Below are 19,637 nucleotides of genomic sequence, written 5' to 3' on the forward strand. Positions count from 1 at the left end.
AAGAAGAAAAAAAAAGATTTATTCACCTTTTGGCTTAACCATTTGCCAACCAGCCGCCGCAGATATCCCGTACATACCCGTACGTCGCTTTGCGCCCCCATTCGCCAGTGGGGAAGCTTTTATGCGGGGCCGGTGGCCACGATTGTCGCCGGGCACACGTGATCGCTTCCCGTGGAGACAGAACGGCGGTCTGCTGTTGTAAACACAGCAGACCGTTGTTCTATCAGCAATTAACACAGGGTTCCTGAGTTCCTCACATTTAGGAACACAGGTCTCTGTGTTGATTCCATAAGCCAATCCCCCGACAATTAGAAAATACCCCCTAGGCAAACATTTAACCCTTTGATCACCCCTGGTGTTAACCCCTTCCCTGTCAGTGTCATTAGTACAGTAACAGTGCATATTTTTAGCACTGATTACTGTAGTAATGTCACTGGTCCCCTCAAAAGTGTCAAAAATGTCAATTAGGTGTCTGCAATACACTCATACACCTGCTAGTAGCAACCATGGAGGTTTTTGCGTCAATTAGGTGTCTGATCTGTCTGCCGTAATGTCACAGTCCCGCTAAAAATCGACGATCGTCGCCATTACTAATAAAAAAATAAATAAATAAAAATTACATAAATCTTTCCCCTAGTTTGTAGATGCGATAGCTTTTGCGCAAACCAATCAAGATATGCTTATTGGGACTTTTTTTTACCAAAAATACAAATTGGCCTAAAATGATGAAAACATTTGATTTTAATTTTTTTTTTTTATTATTGGGAATGTTATATAGCAGAAAGTAAAAAATATATATTTTTTTTTTTATCAGAATTGTTGCTCTTTTTTTTTTTTTTTTTATAGCACAAAAAATAAAAATCGCAGAGGTGATCAAACACCAAAAAAAAAAGACATCTTTTTTTTTTGGGTACAGGGTCGCTTGACCTCGCAATTGTCAGTTAAAATAACGCAGTGCCGAATCACAAAAAATGGGTTTGAATGTAATACATGAGATCCCCCAAATGGGGGGTACTCCAAAGGAAAAATTGTAACAGAAGACCATCATTGGTATATAATGCAACAATTTTGATTCACGTACTGGCATAAAGTATAGATTACAAAAATGTAAAACACCCAGTGGAAAACACAAAAATACCGTTGTCTAGACAAGCACATAAAACGGGCCCCATGCACACACTCTCGCATTCCACTCAAATAATCTCATAGCACTATAGGATATTCATGGCCGGTGCTGTAGATTGTAAAAATGTCCAGGAATGACTCCCATAGGGTTCAAGCCTAGGCTTGATAGAAGCACAGACTCAAAACAAGTGCAAAGTGAGATCCAGCCATGTCTAAATCTCTTAACAGGAACATATGTCTAGGTGGTGTCAATTCAAAGGCTGGTCATAGGGAACTAAATTCCACTAGTGGAGCATAGCCACAATGGCGATTTAGATGAACCACTGGAGTAAGAAGCAAAGTCTTGTTAATCCGTGGCCTACCCTTTTCAAGATGCAGAAAAAAAGTGTTTTTTTCATTGTTGATAATAAGTCCCAATTGTAGCTGGTAGTTCCAGTCAGTCGGACACTAGATAGACTAACCTCAATGCAGTCACAGGGGGTTGATGTGGCACAGCATGGGGTATCAGAGTATTGGTATATTAGGTCCAGGGTATCATGGGGGGACTCACCCGTCTTCCAGGCCTGACCATTCTCCTACCTTTGCTGTATCCCCAGTCTTACTGTCAAGTCAAGTCCATCTTTCCACATCTCTTTAAGCAGAGGTAAATCTCCCACAAGTAGCGTGTCCGAGAGGCTAAGTCCTGAGTCCTTAGGCCGGTTCACTGTGAATGGTATGCCAAATGGTGTCTGGAAGTAGATCGAAACCGGAAGTCCATGGGCTGGTAGACGTGGAACGCAGGTTGGAGCGAATGGGCCCTTTGCGCTGCTTACGTCAATTTAATGTTTATTCCTGTTCTTGAGCGGTTAAAGAACTTATTCAGTTTTAGTTAACACCTTCTTTTTTCTAGGTACATTCAACAGTCAAAAACACAAACCAGTCAAAACAAAACTGCAGTTGGTTGACTTAGCTGGAAGTGAATGTGTAGGTATGTGTTATCATTTTTTTTACAATAGAATGTAAAACATATTATGTATCACTCACACATGTGTCCTGTTGCAGTTAGAATAAATATATCATAAAAGAACCTTAACTACAGCACATTTCTATAATTACTTTCGTCTTATCGACGTCACATGCCATGTTACATAGTTACATAGTTACATAGTTAGTGAGGCTGAAAAAAGACATCAGTCCATCCAGTTCAACCTATGATGTGTGTGTGTGTTTGCTTTTAACCGTACATTGTATACCCCTGTATGTTGTGGTCTTTAAGGCAGTGGCGGAGCTAGACTTTTAAAACAGGGGTGGCAAAGGGGTGGCAAGGTATTATTTTGGGGGGTCAATATACAAAGTGTTATTTAGTGTCAGATTTGTCCACCGCAATGTCGCAGTCCCTCTAATAATCGCTGATCGCTGCCATTACTAGTAAAAACAATTAAAAAATAAAAAGTTCCATAGTTTGTAGATGTAATAACTTTTTTGCAAACCAATCAAAATACCCTTAGGATTTTTTACAAAAAATATGTGGCAGAATACATATTAGCCTAAATTTATGAAAAAATTTGATTTTTTTCATTGGGAATGTTTTATAGCAGAAAGTAAAAAGGATTTGTTGCTAATTTTATGTTTATAGCGCAAAATATAAAAACTGCAGAGGTGATCAAATATCACCAAAAGAAAGCTCTATTTGTGGGGAAAAAAATACATCAGTTGTATTTGGGTACAGCGTCGCACGACCTCACAATTGTCAGTTAAAGCAATGCAGTGCCGTATCGCAGAAAATGGTCTGGTCATTAAGGGGGAGCTGAAGTAGTTAAAGGGTCAGTTTTTTCAGATAATTTTGCCCATTTAAGACTTTTTTCTGAGCGGTCAGGGGATGGTAAAAACAGGCAACTCAAAGTCTAGATCACAACTGGAACCCCTCTACGTGTTATTAGCCCCATACAAATCTGCCACTCTGCTAAAAATAATAAAAAATTGCGTGACTTTGAGGTCGCAAAAGTGAGAAAGGGGCCTTCAGTAATTAAGGTATAGTGTGCCCCCTTTCAATGCACAGTGACCAGCGTACATGCCCCCTTCAATGCAGTGACCAGCATACCATTCCCCCAATGCAGAGATCAGCGTACATGCCCCCTTCAATGCAGAGATCAGCGTACATGCCCCCTTCAATGCAGTGACCAGTATACCATCCCCCCAATGCAGTGACCAGCATACCATGCCCCCAATGCAGTGACCAGCATACCATGCCCCCAATGCAGTGACCAGCATACCATGCCCCCAATGCAGAGATCAGCGTACGTGCCCCCAATGCAGTGACCAGCATACATCCCCCCAATGCAGTGACCAGCATACCATTCCCCCAATGCAGTGACCAGCATACCATTCCCCCAATGCAGAGATCAGCGTACATGCCCCCTTCAATGCAGAGATCAGCGTACATGCCCCCTTCAATGCAGTGACCAGCATACCATCCCCCCAATGCAGTGACCAGCATACCATCCCCCCAATGCAGTGACCAGCATACCATGCCCCCAATGCAGTGACCAGCATACCATGCCCCCAATGCAGTGACCAGCATACCATGCCCCCAATGCAGAGATCAGCGTACGTGCCCCCAATGCAGTGACCAACATACATCCCCCCAATGCAGTGACCAGCATACCATTCCCCCAATGCAGTGACCAGCATACCATTCCCCCAATGCAGTGACCAGCATACCATTCCCCCAATGCAGTGACCAGCATACCATTCCCCCAATGCAGTGACCAGCATACATCCCCCCAATGCAGTGACCAGCATACCATTCCCCCAATGCAGTGACCAGCATACCATTCCCCCAATGCAGTGACCAGCATACCATTCCCCCAATGCAGAGATAAGCGTACGTGCCCCCAATGCAGTGATCAGCATACATGCCCCCAATGCAGAGATCAGTGTGTGTGCCCCCTTACCTACCTGGAGCAGCAGCAGCGGCGGGCGGCTTCTTCTCAGTCTCAGTGACCGGCGGCGCGTCTCCACGAGTCCTTCCAGCAGCAGCGGCGGCAGGCGGCTTCTTCTGAGTCCCGGTGACCGGCGGCGCTTCTCCACGAGTCCTTCCGCCTCCTCCTCGGCTAATGGCAAGGGGTTTGCCTTGCGGCCAATCAAGAAGCGCGTATCGGACGCGCTTCCTGATTGGCCAGGATCGGTGTGACAATAGCGAATTTTCATTCGCTATTGTCACGCAATGGGTGGGCTCGGGACGCACTGCTCTGCACCCCGGGTCCACCCTTTGCATCGCCCTATTTGAGCCTCTGGCTCTAATCAGGTGATGCAAAAAAAAAGAAAAAATCCCATTGAACTCCATGCGTCCAGCGCCTCTGCATGCAGATTAGGAGGCCGGACGCATGGATGGGGGGGCGGCGCCCCTGCGCCCTCTGTACACCGGCCGCCACTGTGGATGGATTCCAAGGATGCCCCTCCTATCCATTCACACAGGGAGACTTGCTCAAGCACTCACCTTCTTCCTCCCCCCCCCTCGGGCACTCACCTTCTTCCCCCCCCCCCTCTGGCACTTACCTTCTTCCTCCCCCCCCTCGGGCACTCACCTTCTTCCTCCCCCCCCCTCGGGCACTCACCTTCTTCGTCCCCCCCCCCCTCGGGCACTCACCTTCTTCCCCCCCCCCCCTCGGGCACTCACCTTCTTCGTCCCCCCCCCTCGGGCACTCACCTTCTTCCTCCCCCCCCCCCCTCGGGCACTCACCTTCTTCCTCCCCCCCCCTTGGGCACTCACCTTCTTCCTCCCCCCCCTCAGGCACTCACCTAATTCCTCCCCCCCCCTTGGGCACTCACCTTCTTCCTCCCCCCCCCTCAGGCACTCACCTAATTCTCCCCCCCCTCGGGCACTCACCTAATTCTCCCCCCCCCTCGGGCACTCACCTTCTTCCTCCCCCCCTCAGGCACTCACCTTCTTCCTCCCCCCCACCTCGGGCACTCGCATTCCTCTTCCCCCCCCCCTCGGGCACTCGCATTCCTCTTCCCCCCCCCCCCTCCGGCACTCACATTCCTCTTCCTCCACCCCCCTCGGGCAGTCGGGCACTCACATTCTTGGGGTGGAGGCGGAGCCAATGCTAGCCTAGGCGGCAAGGAGAGGAATTTCCTCCTCCTGTCATGTGACAGCAGAAGAGGTTCTCGGAGCGGAGGAGGATTTCAAATTCCTCTCCTTGCCGCCTAGGCTAGCATTGGCTCCGCCTCCACCCCCTCCGTCTTCTTCTGGCTGCAGCGCTGCTCAGCTGAGAGCCGAAGGAAGGAGCCGGAGCAAGCAATGGCATATTTGACACTCGGGGGCTACGATCCACAGGAGACCCGGGGCAGGGCTTTTTGGGGGCACACTGACACTCGGGGCTGAATTAGCAGCCCCCCCTGCCGACGCCACTGCTCCCTCATGACATGATCACGGAGAGTTGGGAGGACACAAAGTAAGACACAGGACGATTGTCCGGTCTTCCTGTCTAACTGCTCTCCTTCCGCCTCCCTCCTCCCCCCGCAGCTCCCGGCCATACCGCACGGCGATCCCCTGTGTGATTCTTCCGCTGCCATGCACCCACCCAGGATTGGGGTGGCAACAGGGGTGGCAATGACTTCTTCTGGGGTGTCAATTGCCACCCCAGCTAACCCTCTGGCTCCGCCACTGCTTTAAGGTGTCCATCCAATAGTTTTTTGAAACTATCAATGTTCCCCACTGATACGACTGCTTGCGGAAGAGAATTCCACATCCTTACCGCTCTTACAGTGAAGAACCCCTTACGCACTTTAAGGTTAAACCGCCTTTCCTCAAGTTTTAGTGAGTGGCCACGTGTCTTATTGTATCTCCTTTCTCTGAATAGTTTGTTCCTTATGCTAGGGTCGCCAGTACAGTATTTGTACATTGATATCATATCCCCCCTCAATCGTCTCTTCTCCAGAGAGAATAAGTTCAGTGCTTGTAGTCTTTCCTCATAGCTGATGTCCTCCATTCCCCTAATTATTTTTGTTGCCCTTCTCTGGACTTTCTCCAGTTCCAGCACATCCTTCCTGAGGACCGGTGCCCAGAACTGGACAGCATACTCCAGATGTGGCCGGACCAGAGTTTTGTAGAGTGGGAGAATAATCTCTTTATTTCTGGAGTGAATCCCCTTTTTTATACAACCCAGTATTCTGTTGGCTTTGCTTGCAGCGGCTTGGCATTGCATGCCACTTCCAAGCCTGTTGTCTACCAGTACCCCCAGGTCCCTTTCCATCCTAGACTCACCCAGAGGTTCCCCCCCTAGTGAGTAGCTTGCTTTCTGGTTTCTGGCCCCCAAGTGCATTACTTTACATTTTTCTACATTAAATCTCATCTGCCATGTAGTTGCCCACCCCGTTATTTTGTTCAGGTCTGCTTGCAAGATTTCCACATCCTGCATAGAAGATATTGGCATGCCTAATTTAGTATCATCTGCAAATACTGAGATTGTACTAGATATCCCCTCCTCTAGATCATTTATGAATAAATTAAACAGGATTGGTCCCAGGACAGAACCCTGGGGGACCCCACTTTCCACACCCGCCCAATCAGAGTACTCCCCATTAATCACCACCCTCTGGACTCTCCCCTGGAGCCAGTTCTCTATCCAGGTACTCACCTTATGATCCATACCTACCTTCCTTAGTTTGTACAGTAAGCGTTTGTGGGGAACGGTGTCAAAGGCCTTTGCAAAGTCCAGATACACCACATCCACAGGCTTACCTTTATCTAAGTGGCAGCTCACTTCATCGTAGAAGGTTAATAGATTGGTTTGGCATGAACGATTTTTCATGAATCCATGCTGATTACTACTTATAATACCGTTTTCATTACTAAAGTCTTGTATGTGGTCCCTTATCATCCCCTCCAAAATTTTGCAGACTACTGATGTTAGGCTGACCGGCCTATAGTTACCCGGGATATATCTCGGCCCCTTTTTAACCACTTAAGCCCCGGAGGATTTGGCTGCTAAAGGACCAGGGGTTTTTTTGCGATTTTTTACTGCGTGACTTTAACGGACAATTGCGCGGTCGTGCGACGCTGTACCTAAACGAATTTGACGTCCTTTTTTTCCCACAAACAGAGCTTTCTTTTGGTGGTATTTGATCACCTGTGCGATTTTTTGATCACGCGCTATAAACAAAAAAAGAGCGTAAATTTTGCAAAAATAACAATATTTTTCACATTTTTTTATATGAAATTCCCCAAAAAAAAAAGTAAAAATCAAAATTTTTTAACATTTTTCGGCCAATTTGTTTTATGCTACCTATGTTTGGTAAAAAAAATCGCAAAAAGCGTATTTTGATTGGTTTGCGCAAAAGTTATCGCGTTTACTAACAAAGAGAAAGATTTTTGTCATTTTTGGTGTTTTTTTTTTTAACGCGTAATGGCGGCGATCTGCGATTTTTTTTTCGGTACTGCGACATTGCGGCGGACAGATCGGACCCTTGACTGACATTTTTGACACTTTTGGGGTTACCAGTGACATTACTGCAGTAATCAGTGCTATACATATGCACTGTTACTGCAAAAATGACACTGGCAGGGAAGGGGTTAACTTTATTGGGAAGGGAGGGGTTAAGTGTGTCCTAGGGGCGTGCTTTCTACTGTGTAGGGACATTGCTATTGGTGTAAAAGCAAAGATCAACCGTTCTACATAGTAGAACGGTCAGATCTTTACTTTTACACAGGGAGAACTGACAGGCAGCTTGTTTACACAAGCTGCTCTGTCTTTCTCCCTTCACAGGAGCGATCGTAGTGTGGCCGGCGGACATCGAGTCCGCCGGTCACACGCACTGACTTGCCTGTGAACGAGCCGCGGCGGGCGCGCGCCTCGGCGGGCGCGCGCCCGCTCGCTATAGGCTCGCAAGTCAGTGACAGGCGAGTGACGTACCGATACGTCACTCTGCCTGGCCGGGGCTGACCGCCGCAGTATATAGTCGTGCGGCGGTCGGCAACCGGTTAAATATTGGTACCACGTTGGCTTTTTTCCAATCAGCTGGCACCATACCTGTCTGTAAACTATCCTTAAAGATCAAGAATAATGGTCTGGCAATCACCTGGCTGAGCTCATTAAGAACCCTTGGGTGCAAGCCATCCGGTCCCGGGGATTTATTTATGTTAAGTTTCTCTAGTTTAGCTCTAAGTCTATCCTCTGTTAGCCATGGCGGCACTTCCTGAGGTGTATTATTTAGTTCGGCCTTACAAGCGGGGTTCGTGTAGCCCCCCGATTCCTTTGTGAAGACTGAAGAAAAGAAATTATTTAACACTTCCGCCTTTTCTCTGTCCTCAGTGGCCATTTTTCCTTTATCATCTTTTATGGGGCCAATGTGTTCTGGCCTCGCTTTCTTACTGTTTATATACTTAAAGAACTTCTTGGGGTTCTTTTTACTCTCCTCCGCTATATGTCTCTCGTGTTCTATTTTAGCCGCCCTGATTTCATCTTTACATTTCTTATTACACTCTTTGTAATGCTTAAATGCTGCCAATGACCCCTCAGTCTTGTATTTTTTGAAGGCCTTTTCTTTAGCTCTAATATACATTTTTATGTTGGAGTTTAGCCACCCAGGGTTTAGTTTTGCTCTTTTAAATTTATTTCCCTGTGGAATGCACTGGCCCACCCCCTTGTTAAGTATGCTCTTGAAGCACTCCCATTTTTCCTCTGTGTTCTTTGTTCCCAGTGTTCTATCCCATTTGATATTTTCTAGCAGCGAGCGCAGTTTAGGGAAATTGGCTCTTTTGAAATTCAGTGTCCTTATATTACCCTTGTGCTTCCTATTACTGTAATTAATACTGAAACCAATTGACCTATGGTCACTGTTCCCTAAGTTGTCCCGTATTTCTATATCCGTGAGCAGGTCTGTATTGTTGGTAATCAGTAGGTCAAGTACCGCATTGTTTCTTGTCGGTGCATTCACCATCTGACCCATGAAATTGTCCTGCAAAACATTTAGGAACTGTCGAGCCTTGGCTGAATGCGCGGTTCCTTCTGCCCAGTCTATATCAGGATAATTAAAGTCCCCCATTATAATGACATTTCCCATCCTTGCTGCCAATCCTATCTGTAACATGAGGTCCACCTCACCCTCCTCCCTCTGGTTTGGGGGCCTATAGCATACGCCCAATATTACCTTCCCCACCGTGCCTTCCCTTTGAAGCTCTACCCATAGGGATTCTGCTTCGTCCATAGCTCCATTATTAATATCATCCCTCATATTTACCTGTATACTGTTCTTAATATACAAACATACCCCTCCCCCTTTTTTACCCATGTCCTTCTCCCTCAATGACACCAATGACAGATGGGACTTGCTCTTCATCACAACAGTGGCTGCAGCTGCTGCTGGCTGAAATCGAGCTTCTTAGGGCAACTTCACACTGATCCATTGTGATTTGGCAGCAGTGGAGTGTACCCACAGTTTTCATTCGGGTTAGTGGTGCTTTTCCATAGAGTTCTATAATATTCAGAGGTGGGGGACTTGAGTCACATGACTTGACTTAAGTCAGACTTAAGTCATCACTTTGAGAACTTGAGACTTGCTTGACTAAAATTAAAAAAAGACTCGACTTGACTTTGACTTGCTATTCATCAGAGGTGGGGGACTTGAGTCACATGACTAGACTTAAGTCACCAGTTTGAGGACTTGAGACTTGCTTGATTAAAATTAATAAAAGACTCGACTTGACTTTGACTTGGTATTCATGACTTGAGACTTGACTTTGACTTGAGACATATGACTCGAAATGACTTTACTTTTTTAACCACTTAAGCCCCGGAGGATTTGGCTGCTAAAAGACCAGGGGGTTTTTTGCGATTCTTTACTGCGTGACTTTAACGGACAATTGCGCGGTCGTGCGACGCTGTACCTAAACGAATTTGACGTCCTTTTTTTCCCCACAAACAGAGCTTTCTTTTGGTGGTATTTGATCACCTGTGCGATTTTTTGATCATGCGCTATAAACAAAAAAAGAGCGTCAATTTTGCAAAAATAACAATATTTTTCACATTTTTTATATGAAATTCCCCAAAAAAAAATGTAAAAATCAAAATTTTTTAACATTTTCGGTCAATTTGTTTTATGCTACATATGTTTGGTAAAAAAAAATCGCAAAAAGCGTATTTTGATTGGTTTGCGCAAAAGTTATCGCGTTTACTAACAAAGGGAAAGATTTTTGTCATTTTTGGTGTTTTTTTTAACGCGTAATGGCGGCGATCTGCGATTTTTTTTCGGTACTGCTACATTGCGGCGGACAGATCGGACCCTTGACTGACATTTTTGACACTTTTGGGGTTACCAGTGACATTACTGCAGTAATCAGTGCTATACATATGCACTGTTACTGCAAAAATGACACTGGCAGGGAAGGGGTTAACTGTATTGGAGAGGGAGGGGTTAAGTGTGTCCTAGGGGCGTGATTCTAACTGTATAGGGACATGGCTATTGGTGTAAAAACAAAGATCAACGGTCCTACATAGTAGAACCGTCTGATCTTCATTTTTACACCAGGGAGAATGACAGGCAGCTTGTTTACATAAGCCGCTCCGCCTTTCTCCCTTCACTGGAGCGATCGTAGTGTGACCGGCGGACATCGGGTCAGCCGGTCACACGCACTGACTTGTCAGTGAACGAGCCGTGGCGGGCGCGCGCCCGCAATTGGCTCTCAAGTCAGTGACAGGCGAGTGACGTACCCATACGTCACTCTGCCTGGCCGGGGCTGACCTCCGCAGTATATAGTCGTGCGGCGGTCGGCAACCGGTTAAGTTATTCAATATTTGCATTTTCTCAAGATGTGTTTAAAGCAAAATGAATGTGCCTGTTATGTTTCTGACACCACAGTCACTTGTCAGTGTGTTCTGATTTTTAGGATACTGGCTGTTTAACAATGGAAATACTCAACATGTTTTTAGTGACTGTGGTGTTGAAACATGACTGGACGAGGATTTTGAACTGTTTGGGCATTCAAAGTGTTTCTTTAATATGCCAAGAAAAAAGCACTAAGCAGTTTTGTTAATGTTGGAAATAAAACAAAACCTTTCCTGACCACTGACTTTTAACTGATTTAAAGGTGAAAATTGGGGTAGATCAGTATTTTGACTTGATTTGTGACTTGACCAAAATAAATGACTTGACTTGCTTGACTTCTAGCAGGGACTCGACTTGACTTGCTTGCTTTTCGCCACAGTAACTTGGGACTTGCTTGAGACTTGAAGGTTAAAACTTGAGACTTGCACATGTGTGACATACTCCCATGTCTGATAATATTATTATAATGCATTTTCTAAATGCACACCAAAACTGTGGGGCATAATAGAACTCTATGGGAAGGCACAATTGACCTGCATCAAAACAGCAGATGCACTGCGCTGTACCCATGCTGTGGCCAAAGTGCAGTGTGAAAGCACACAATTGCAAACTTAGGCTGGCTATACATTATACAACTTTCTTCTTCAATTTCCTTTAGACTTACCTTCAACTGTGTAGTGTAAGGGCCTGCCTGATTGCATACAAAGGACAGTATTTAGGTAAATCTAAAGGAAAATTGTACTATACAAGAAAATTGTATAATATATGGCCTAGTGCTAGGAGAAAGTGTTTATTTTTAGCAGGAAAGGGGTTTCAAAGTCTCTTCAACTAAAACGTTTATCTCCTAGCAATTAAAAAAAAAAAAAAAACGAAAGTTCTGCTTTTAATGACACGATATATCTATTTTTTTGGGGGACAAGCAAGAGTTTTTTGCTGATATTTTCTATGCAATCTATAACAAAAAAAACAACAACCACATCATATGCAAATCGCTGTTCATCTCTTTAATCTGCAGAGGAGTAAAACAGTAAAAGCAATGTAACAATAATGTTTATGGCGCTTTCACACTGTCCCTGCTGATCTCTGACTGCAGCACAGTGTACACACGTTTTTTGTGCTGGTTAGCTGCTCTTTACCATAGAGTTCTATTATGTCCCATCATGGTTTGGTTTCTGAAATAGGGTATGGTTTAGATATACTTTAACTTTTGAAAAAATAATCGTTTTTCAGCTGTTTTTAATTTTAAAAAATGCATTTTTCTAACCTAGTCCTAAAAAAGAAGTGGCAACATGACAACCGGATATTTTTTAATTTATTTATTAGGTATGTCTGGCGTACAGGGAGCAGCATTGAGAGAGGCTTCATTTATTAATCGGAGCCTATCTGCTCTGTCAGACGTACTGGGAGCCCTAGCAGAACATCGCACTCACATTCCTTATCGTAACAGCAAACTTACACACTTGCTACAGGATTCTATTGGTGAGTGCATTTCCTTGTATAATTGTGTGTATAAATGCAGGAGATGTTGATGTAGGCATTTTGAAATGTCTTGCCTTAGAACCACTTCTTTCAAGGCATTTGTTCCCTAACGCATTCCCTGCTATAAGGTAAAAATGTCCCAATAAGTGTATTGCCCCCTCATCACCCTATACTTACCTGGCTCCTATATCAATCCAGCTCTGTCTGCTCTCTCTCTTTCTATTTACACAGGCACAGAAGCAACAGCAGGAGCCATTGGCTGCTGTCAATCAAATCCATTGAGGAGGGAGTGTGGGGGGGGGGGGGCTGAGCCACCCTGTGTGTGTGTGTGTGTCTATAGACGCACACAGCCCGGCTCCCGGAGCGGGCCTGCAGGTGTGCCAACATAGAAAGTGGCTTCCTATGGTGGAGCGCAAAAAAGAGGAGGGGCCTAGAGCTCCAGCGGTGGACCCCAGAAGAGGAGGATAAGGGTCTCTCTGTGCAATGTCATTGCACAAAGCAGGTAAGTATAACATGTTTGTTATTTAAAAAAATAAATAAAAAAATAATGAAGCCTTTACAATTGCTTTAAAGGCTCCCGTGAAGGATATGCAACACATTTTATGTGCGTGGTTTTCTCACATTTGTCACACGTTGGTCAGGCCATTCAAGAGAATGGGCTGCCCTATGCTGTCGTGCAACAAACATGCCAAAGTAGCTCCTGCACCTTTTTTGTCAGTAAGCCTTGGGTGTTTTTGTAATGAAAGTTTTGGCGGATGTTTCACGTATTTTGTCACTTGAAAAAATGTGCATCTCATAGCGGCGTTTGTGGGTACCATTAAGAAATAATGGTACTGCAAGTGCAATGCGCATTTTTGTATATTTCTGGGAAAGTATGGAGAAACAAACATTTCTGCTCACACTCCCGGAAAACACAAAGCTGTGAATGGAGAATTAAAACAATTTTTTTTGCCATGTGTTTCCTGTGAGTTCTTAGCATATAGTAGTCTCAAAGGACAGGATGATTTTTCCCTGCTCATGGTACAGGGGAGTTTCAATCGTTTTTTTTTTTCTGGTTTAAAGAGATATTGTATTTCTCCTTTTCCTGCAATGCCGACAGGTCCCAAGCATAAAGTGTTTATACAGTAGTGACTACACCCTGCAGATAATCTTTCATTATTCATGTCTTCACTCCACTCCTGCACATACTACCTGCTGCCAAACCCTTAATCACTCCTCTCCTGCACATACTACCTGCTGCCAAACCTTTAATCACTCCACTCCTGCACATACTACCTGCTGCCAAACCCTTAATCACTCCACTCCTGCACATACTACCTGCTGCCAAACCCTTAATCACTCCTCTCCTGCACATACTACCTGCTGCCAATCCTTTAATCACTCCACTCCTGCACATACTACCTGCTGCCAAACGCTAAATCACTCCTCTCCTGCACATACTACCTGCTGCCAAACCTTTAATCACTCCACTCCTGCACATACTACCTGCTGCCAAACCTTTAATCACTCCACTCCTGCACATACTACTTGCTGCCAAACCCTTAACCCTCCTCTTGTGTTAGGGTCAAAACTGACCCGTTTTCAGGTTTTGAATGTCTATAAGTATCACATAAATTTGTTTATTGCATCAAGATTTTTTTACTTTGTCAGGAACCTCTATTTAAACAATGTAATAGAAAAATAATCCTTTTCACTAAATTATAAAATACTGTGGTGAAAATTAAGACGTTCATGGTGTTAGGGTCAATTCTGACCCAGTTATAATATAGGATTTTAGGACACTAATAAGTGCCAAAACTGAAATCATAAACACTCTCTCTGCTTAGTAACAGTGACAGCCAATCCCCTCTCAACCCTGTGAGCTGTAGTTAGGGAGGGGCCTATCTCTTTTCCTGCTTGTCTGCTTCTCTAAATAAAGTGAAGAAACATAGGACAAATTCATTTCAGAGTTGCTGACTTTATTTTACCATTTTTTAAATTTGATAATGAGAGGTATGCTATCAAAAGAAAGGTCTAGGGGTCACACCAAAAATATTAAAACCAATCTTTTCAAGGATAAAGAAGCCTAACAAGGTAACCAAGAGGTAAGAAACAAATTTGATGATAAATAATTATTCAGAGGGTATTTTATGGCTGATTTAAAACACGGGTCAAAACTGACCCTAACATAATGGATAGTAACGGAATTCTAACATAAGAGGAGGGTTAAACCACTCCTCTCCTGCACATACTACCTGCTGCCAATCCTTTAATCACTCCACTCCTGCACATACTACTTGCTGCCAATCCTTTAATCACTCCACTCCTGCACATACTACCTGCTGCCAAACCCTTAATCACTCCACTTCTGCACATACTACCTGCTGCCAAACCCTTAATCACTCCACTTCTGCACATACTACCTGCTGCCAAACCTTTAATCACTCCTCTCCTGCACATACTACCTGCTGCCAAACCCTTAATCACTCCACTTCTGCACATACTACCTGCTGCCAAACCCTTAATCACTCCACTTCTGCACATACTACCTGCTGCCAAACCTTTAATCACTCCTCTCCTGCACATACTACCTGCTGCCAAACCTTTAATCACTCCACTCCTGCACATACTACCTGCTGCCAAACCCTTAATCACTCCACTCCTGCACATACTACCTGCTGCCAAACCCTTAATCACTCCACTTCTGCACATAATACCTGCTGCCAAACCCTTAATCACTCCACTCCTGCACATACTACCTGCTGCCAAACCCTTAATCACTCCACTTCTGCACATACTACCTGCTGCCAAACCTTTAATCACTCCACTCCTGCACATACTACCTGCTGCCAAACCCTTAATCACTCCACTTCTGCACATACTACCTGCTGCCAAACCTTTAATCACTCCACTCCTACACATACTACTTGCTGCCCTTTAATCACTCCACTCCTGCACATACTACCTGCTGCCAAACCCTTAATCACTCCTCTCCTGCACTGCACACCCTGCCTGCTGTCATACCCTCTGGTGCTCTTCTCTTTCTCATACTGGCTGCAGTCATACCCTCCTCACTCCATGCCTGTTCATAGTGCCCACTGTCATACCATCTGGCACTCCTCTCCTGCACATACTTCCTGCTGCCATAACCTCCACACTTTTCTCCAGCTCATACTGCCCATTCTCATACCCCCCATTCTCATACCCCTTGCAGTTATCGGTTACAGAAAACAGCCCACTGCCATACCATCCGGCACTTCTCTTGTGGACATAATGACTGCCATCTTCCCATCTGGCACTCTTCTTCTGCACATACTGGCAGCCATCATACCCTCAAGCACTCCTGCACATATAGCTTGCCGTCATAGTCTTCATGACTCCTCTCCTGTGCATATATATATATATATATATATAGGATATGAAAGAAGAAAGAGAAAACTGGCACACTCCAACTATATGTGTCTCCATTTCATAAATATGCTATTTCCTAAAGCTGTACTATAAGCAAAGATGGAGCTGTTTTACCTATTAATGCCAATTTGCAAATTTTGTGAAACCATTGCAGTGATTTACACAGCCCTGCCAGACAGCAGAGCCATGTTGGTGAGCTCACTTTCTCTACTGCAGTTACAGCCCGGCTTCTGGTGTACAGCAGCTTAGAAATAAGTCAACTGCAATTCCAATGCACATGTGAAGGCAAATAAATGACACTCAGAAACATCTCAAACTGATCACAAATTAAATCCAAATGCATCCAAAAGCATGAGGCATTTTTCTATTATCCTGTATCCATCATGAGCCTTGGCCTCATGATGCCGAGCTCAGGGCAGGGGTGTGTAATTGACTACCTAGACTAACAGGAACAAGTTTTATGACATTGGGCATAATTTTACTTAGAAATGCCCCTGTGGCATTCAGTCGGCACGGATGACACCGAGAGCGGAACCAGATTGCATTTACAATGTTTTGGCTGTAATAACAAATGTCTGATATGGACAATCCCCTTGGAGTTGCGTTACTCTTTAATTGCTACATAGTTACATAGTAGGCGAGGTTGAATAAAGACAATAGTCCATCCAGTTCAACCTGTGTAGGTGTGTGTGACTGTAATCATCTAACATAGCCCTCAATCTCCTGATCCTTGAGATGTAAGTCTAAGAGTCTTTTGAAAGTCACCATACTACCCGCAGAAACCACCTCTTGTGGTAGACAATTCCACAATCTTGTAGCCCTAACAGTAAAGAACCCCCCACGTTGCCTGAGGTTAAAACGCTTCTCCTCTAATCGCATTGTATGTCCTCGAGTCCTCATGCAATTCCTTCGAATGAACAGCTTTTCTTCTAAGCTGAGATCCCCATTAAGATATTTATAAATTGCTATCATGTCCCCTCTCAGACGTCTTTTCTCCAGGGAAAATAAATCGAGCGATTGCAGCCGCTCTTCATAGGTAAGGTCCTCCAACCCCCTAATCAGTTTAGTTGCCCTTCTCTGGACTTTCTCCAGCTCCAACACATCCCTCCTGAGGACTGGCGACCAGAACTGGACAGAATACTCCAGATGCGGTCGGACCAGAGTTTTATAAAGTGGAAGGATTATAGTCTTATCTCTGGAATACATCCCTTTCTTTATGCATGCTAATATTCTGTTGGCTTTGGAAGCTGCCGCTTGGCATTGCATGCTGTTGCCTAATCTATCATCAACTAAGACTCCCAAATCTTTCTCCATTTTTGATTCCCCCAAGGGTTCCCCTCCTAACGTGTATTGTGTTTTTATGTTTTTGGTCCCCAAGTGCAAAACCTTACACTTCTCCACATTAAACCTCATTTGCCATGTCGTTGCCCACTCCGTAATTTTGTCCAGGTCATTCTGTAGGATATCTGCTTCATGCTGTGCAGTTATTGCCCTGGCCAATTTTGTGTCATCTGCAAAAACTGATAACGAACTACTGATCCCTTCCTCAATGCTGTTTATGAATAAATTGAACAAGGTTGGTCCCAGGACTGAGCCCTGGGGCACCCCGCTTACTACCTCAGACCAGTCTGAGTATGCGCTGTTTATTACTACCCTTTGGACACGGCCTTTTAGCCAATTCCGTATCCAAGAGCAAACCCTGCTGTCGATACCTGCAGACCTTATTTTATAAATTAAGCGCTTGTGGGGAACTGTATCAAACGCCTTAGCGAAATCCAAGTACACCACATCCACTGGTCTCCCCCTATCTAGCTCACAGCTCACTTCCTCGTAGAATGCTAAGAGATTGGTTTGACAAGAACGCCCATTTGTAAACCCGTGCTGGTTACTACTGATGATGTTGTTGTCTTTAGCATACTCTACGATATAGTCCCTTATCATCCCCTCCAAAAGTTTACATATTATTGATGTCAGACTGACAGGCCTATAATTTCCCGGGATATGTCTCTGGCCCTTTTTGAATATCGGAATCACGTTAGCCTTCCTCCAATCCCCTGGTACATCTCCTGTCCTAATACTGTCAGCAAAGATCAGGAACAGTGGTCTAGATATAACCATACTGAGTTCCTTGAGCACTCTCGGATGTACGCCATCCGGGCCTGGTGATTTGTTTGTGTTAAGTTTATCCAGTCTTTCCCTGATTTCCCCCTCTGTTAGCCATAGTGGCAAGTCCTGTGTATTACTACTAACCATACAGTCATGGTCAGTGTACCCTTCCTTTTCCTGCGTAAAGACTGACGAGAAAAAAGAATTCAGCACGGTTGCTTTTTCAGTGTCCTCTGTAACCATCCTCCCATCATCGTTAATTATGTGTGCAATATGCTCTGCCCTAGTTTTTTTGCTGTTGATATATTTAAAGAATTTCTTTGGGTTTTTTTTACTATCCTCCGCTATTTGTCTCTCAAAGTTGATTTTAGCCATCTTGATTTCGTGTTTACACTTCTTATTTTCCTCCTTGTATTGCTGGAAGGCCGATACTGTGCCCTCTGATTTATATTTCTTGAAGGCCAATTTTTTTCCCCTAATAAGTTTTTTAACGCTACGGTTTAGCCAGCCAGGTTTGGCTTTGTCTCTTCTAAATTTATTCCCTAACTATTGCTACATAGTTTTAAAGTATATTTTCAATTTTTAAGTCAAATATGAGAAAACAATTATATATTTCTTATATGTTCCCTGTCACACAGCATACCTGTGTTTCTAACCTTTTCAATGTTTCTTAGGTGAAGATGTCATGGCAGACTGCATGCATTTCTAAACATAGTTACCATAGGTTGAAAAAAGTCCATCTAGCTCAACCAGTTTCAGTGTGTCCCAATAGAAAGACCTAGGACAGGCTGAACTCTCCCTCTCCCTCTTATATACAATGAAGATGGCCAGCTATTCTTAATCCTTTTTTCATCTGATAATGAGCCAGCACAGTACAGACAGGGTCGTCTATAGCAAACACATTTCCCCCTGGCTCCCTCATAGACAAAGAGAATTATGTAGGATTTTTCAGTGTTGTAGATATCAGAAAACAGCATGTAAAATGGTAAAATGCAATTCTTTAATTTTTTTTTTTTACATTTTATTATGTAAATGAAAGTAGGTAAAGTCACTGGAGCGCAAGCACTTAATTTTAATGATACAATCTTGAGTTGTTTTATTTAAATTGTTATTATAATGTTGCTGTCTATTGCAACATATCGGGAAATCATTCATACAGATTTGCATAATTACAGAAAGGTTCATTTTAAGATATACCCTAGAAAATTCTGTGAGTTAAAAACTATACATACTTTTTGGACAGTTTGTTTCTAGCATTCAACTCTTCTGTCTTACAACAGGTGGTGATGCAAAGCTGCTGGTGATGCTGTGTATTTCTCCTTGTCAGAAATTCACAACTGAAACCCTGCAGACGCTGGGATTTGGAACACGTGCCTGTCAAGTATCCAGAGTTCCTGCAAAGAAGAAACATTAAATTAAAAACACACTACTAATATTCTGCTGTTCATGTGCCTTTTGTTATGATCACACAATTAATCAATGGTGGTGCGGAGGATGGTCTATGTGGACAGCTTTACCCCAGATGCCTGCATACTTAGATGTGCCTGTTTTAATCATCAACCATAGGAGTTTCTAAATGTTGTACCTTCATTAACCGCTTGCCGACCGCCGCAATTACATATACTGTGGCGGTCAGCCCCGTGCAGGCAAAGTGATGTATGGGTACATCACTCTCCTGTGAGCCAATAGGGGGCGAGCATGCGCTGCCAGAGCCGCGCTCCCGCCCCCGC

General features: G+C 44.3%; 1 protein-coding gene across 1 annotated transcript in view; it reads left to right on the forward strand.

Moving 5' to 3' along the window:
* Positions 1-19,321, forward strand: part of KIF25 (kinesin family member 25) — a gene marked incomplete at both ends in the record, with an annotated part of 88,693 nt that extends 69,372 nt beyond the window's left edge. The window contains 3 exons of the mRNA XM_082252126.1: positions 2,015-2,092; positions 12,256-12,411; positions 19,188-19,321. Coding sequence (XP_082108252.1) covers positions 2,015-2,092; positions 12,256-12,411; positions 19,188-19,321 — 368 coding nt within the window. The remainder of the gene's footprint in view (positions 1-2,014; positions 2,093-12,255; positions 12,412-19,187) is intronic.
* Between the last annotated feature and the right edge of the window lie 316 nt (positions 19,322-19,637).

Source organism: Pelophylax lessonae (genome assembly GCF_965119305.1).
Source record: "Pelophylax lessonae genome assembly, chromosome: 3".
NCBI lineage: Eukaryota > Metazoa > Chordata > Amphibia > Anura > Ranidae > Pelophylax > Pelophylax lessonae.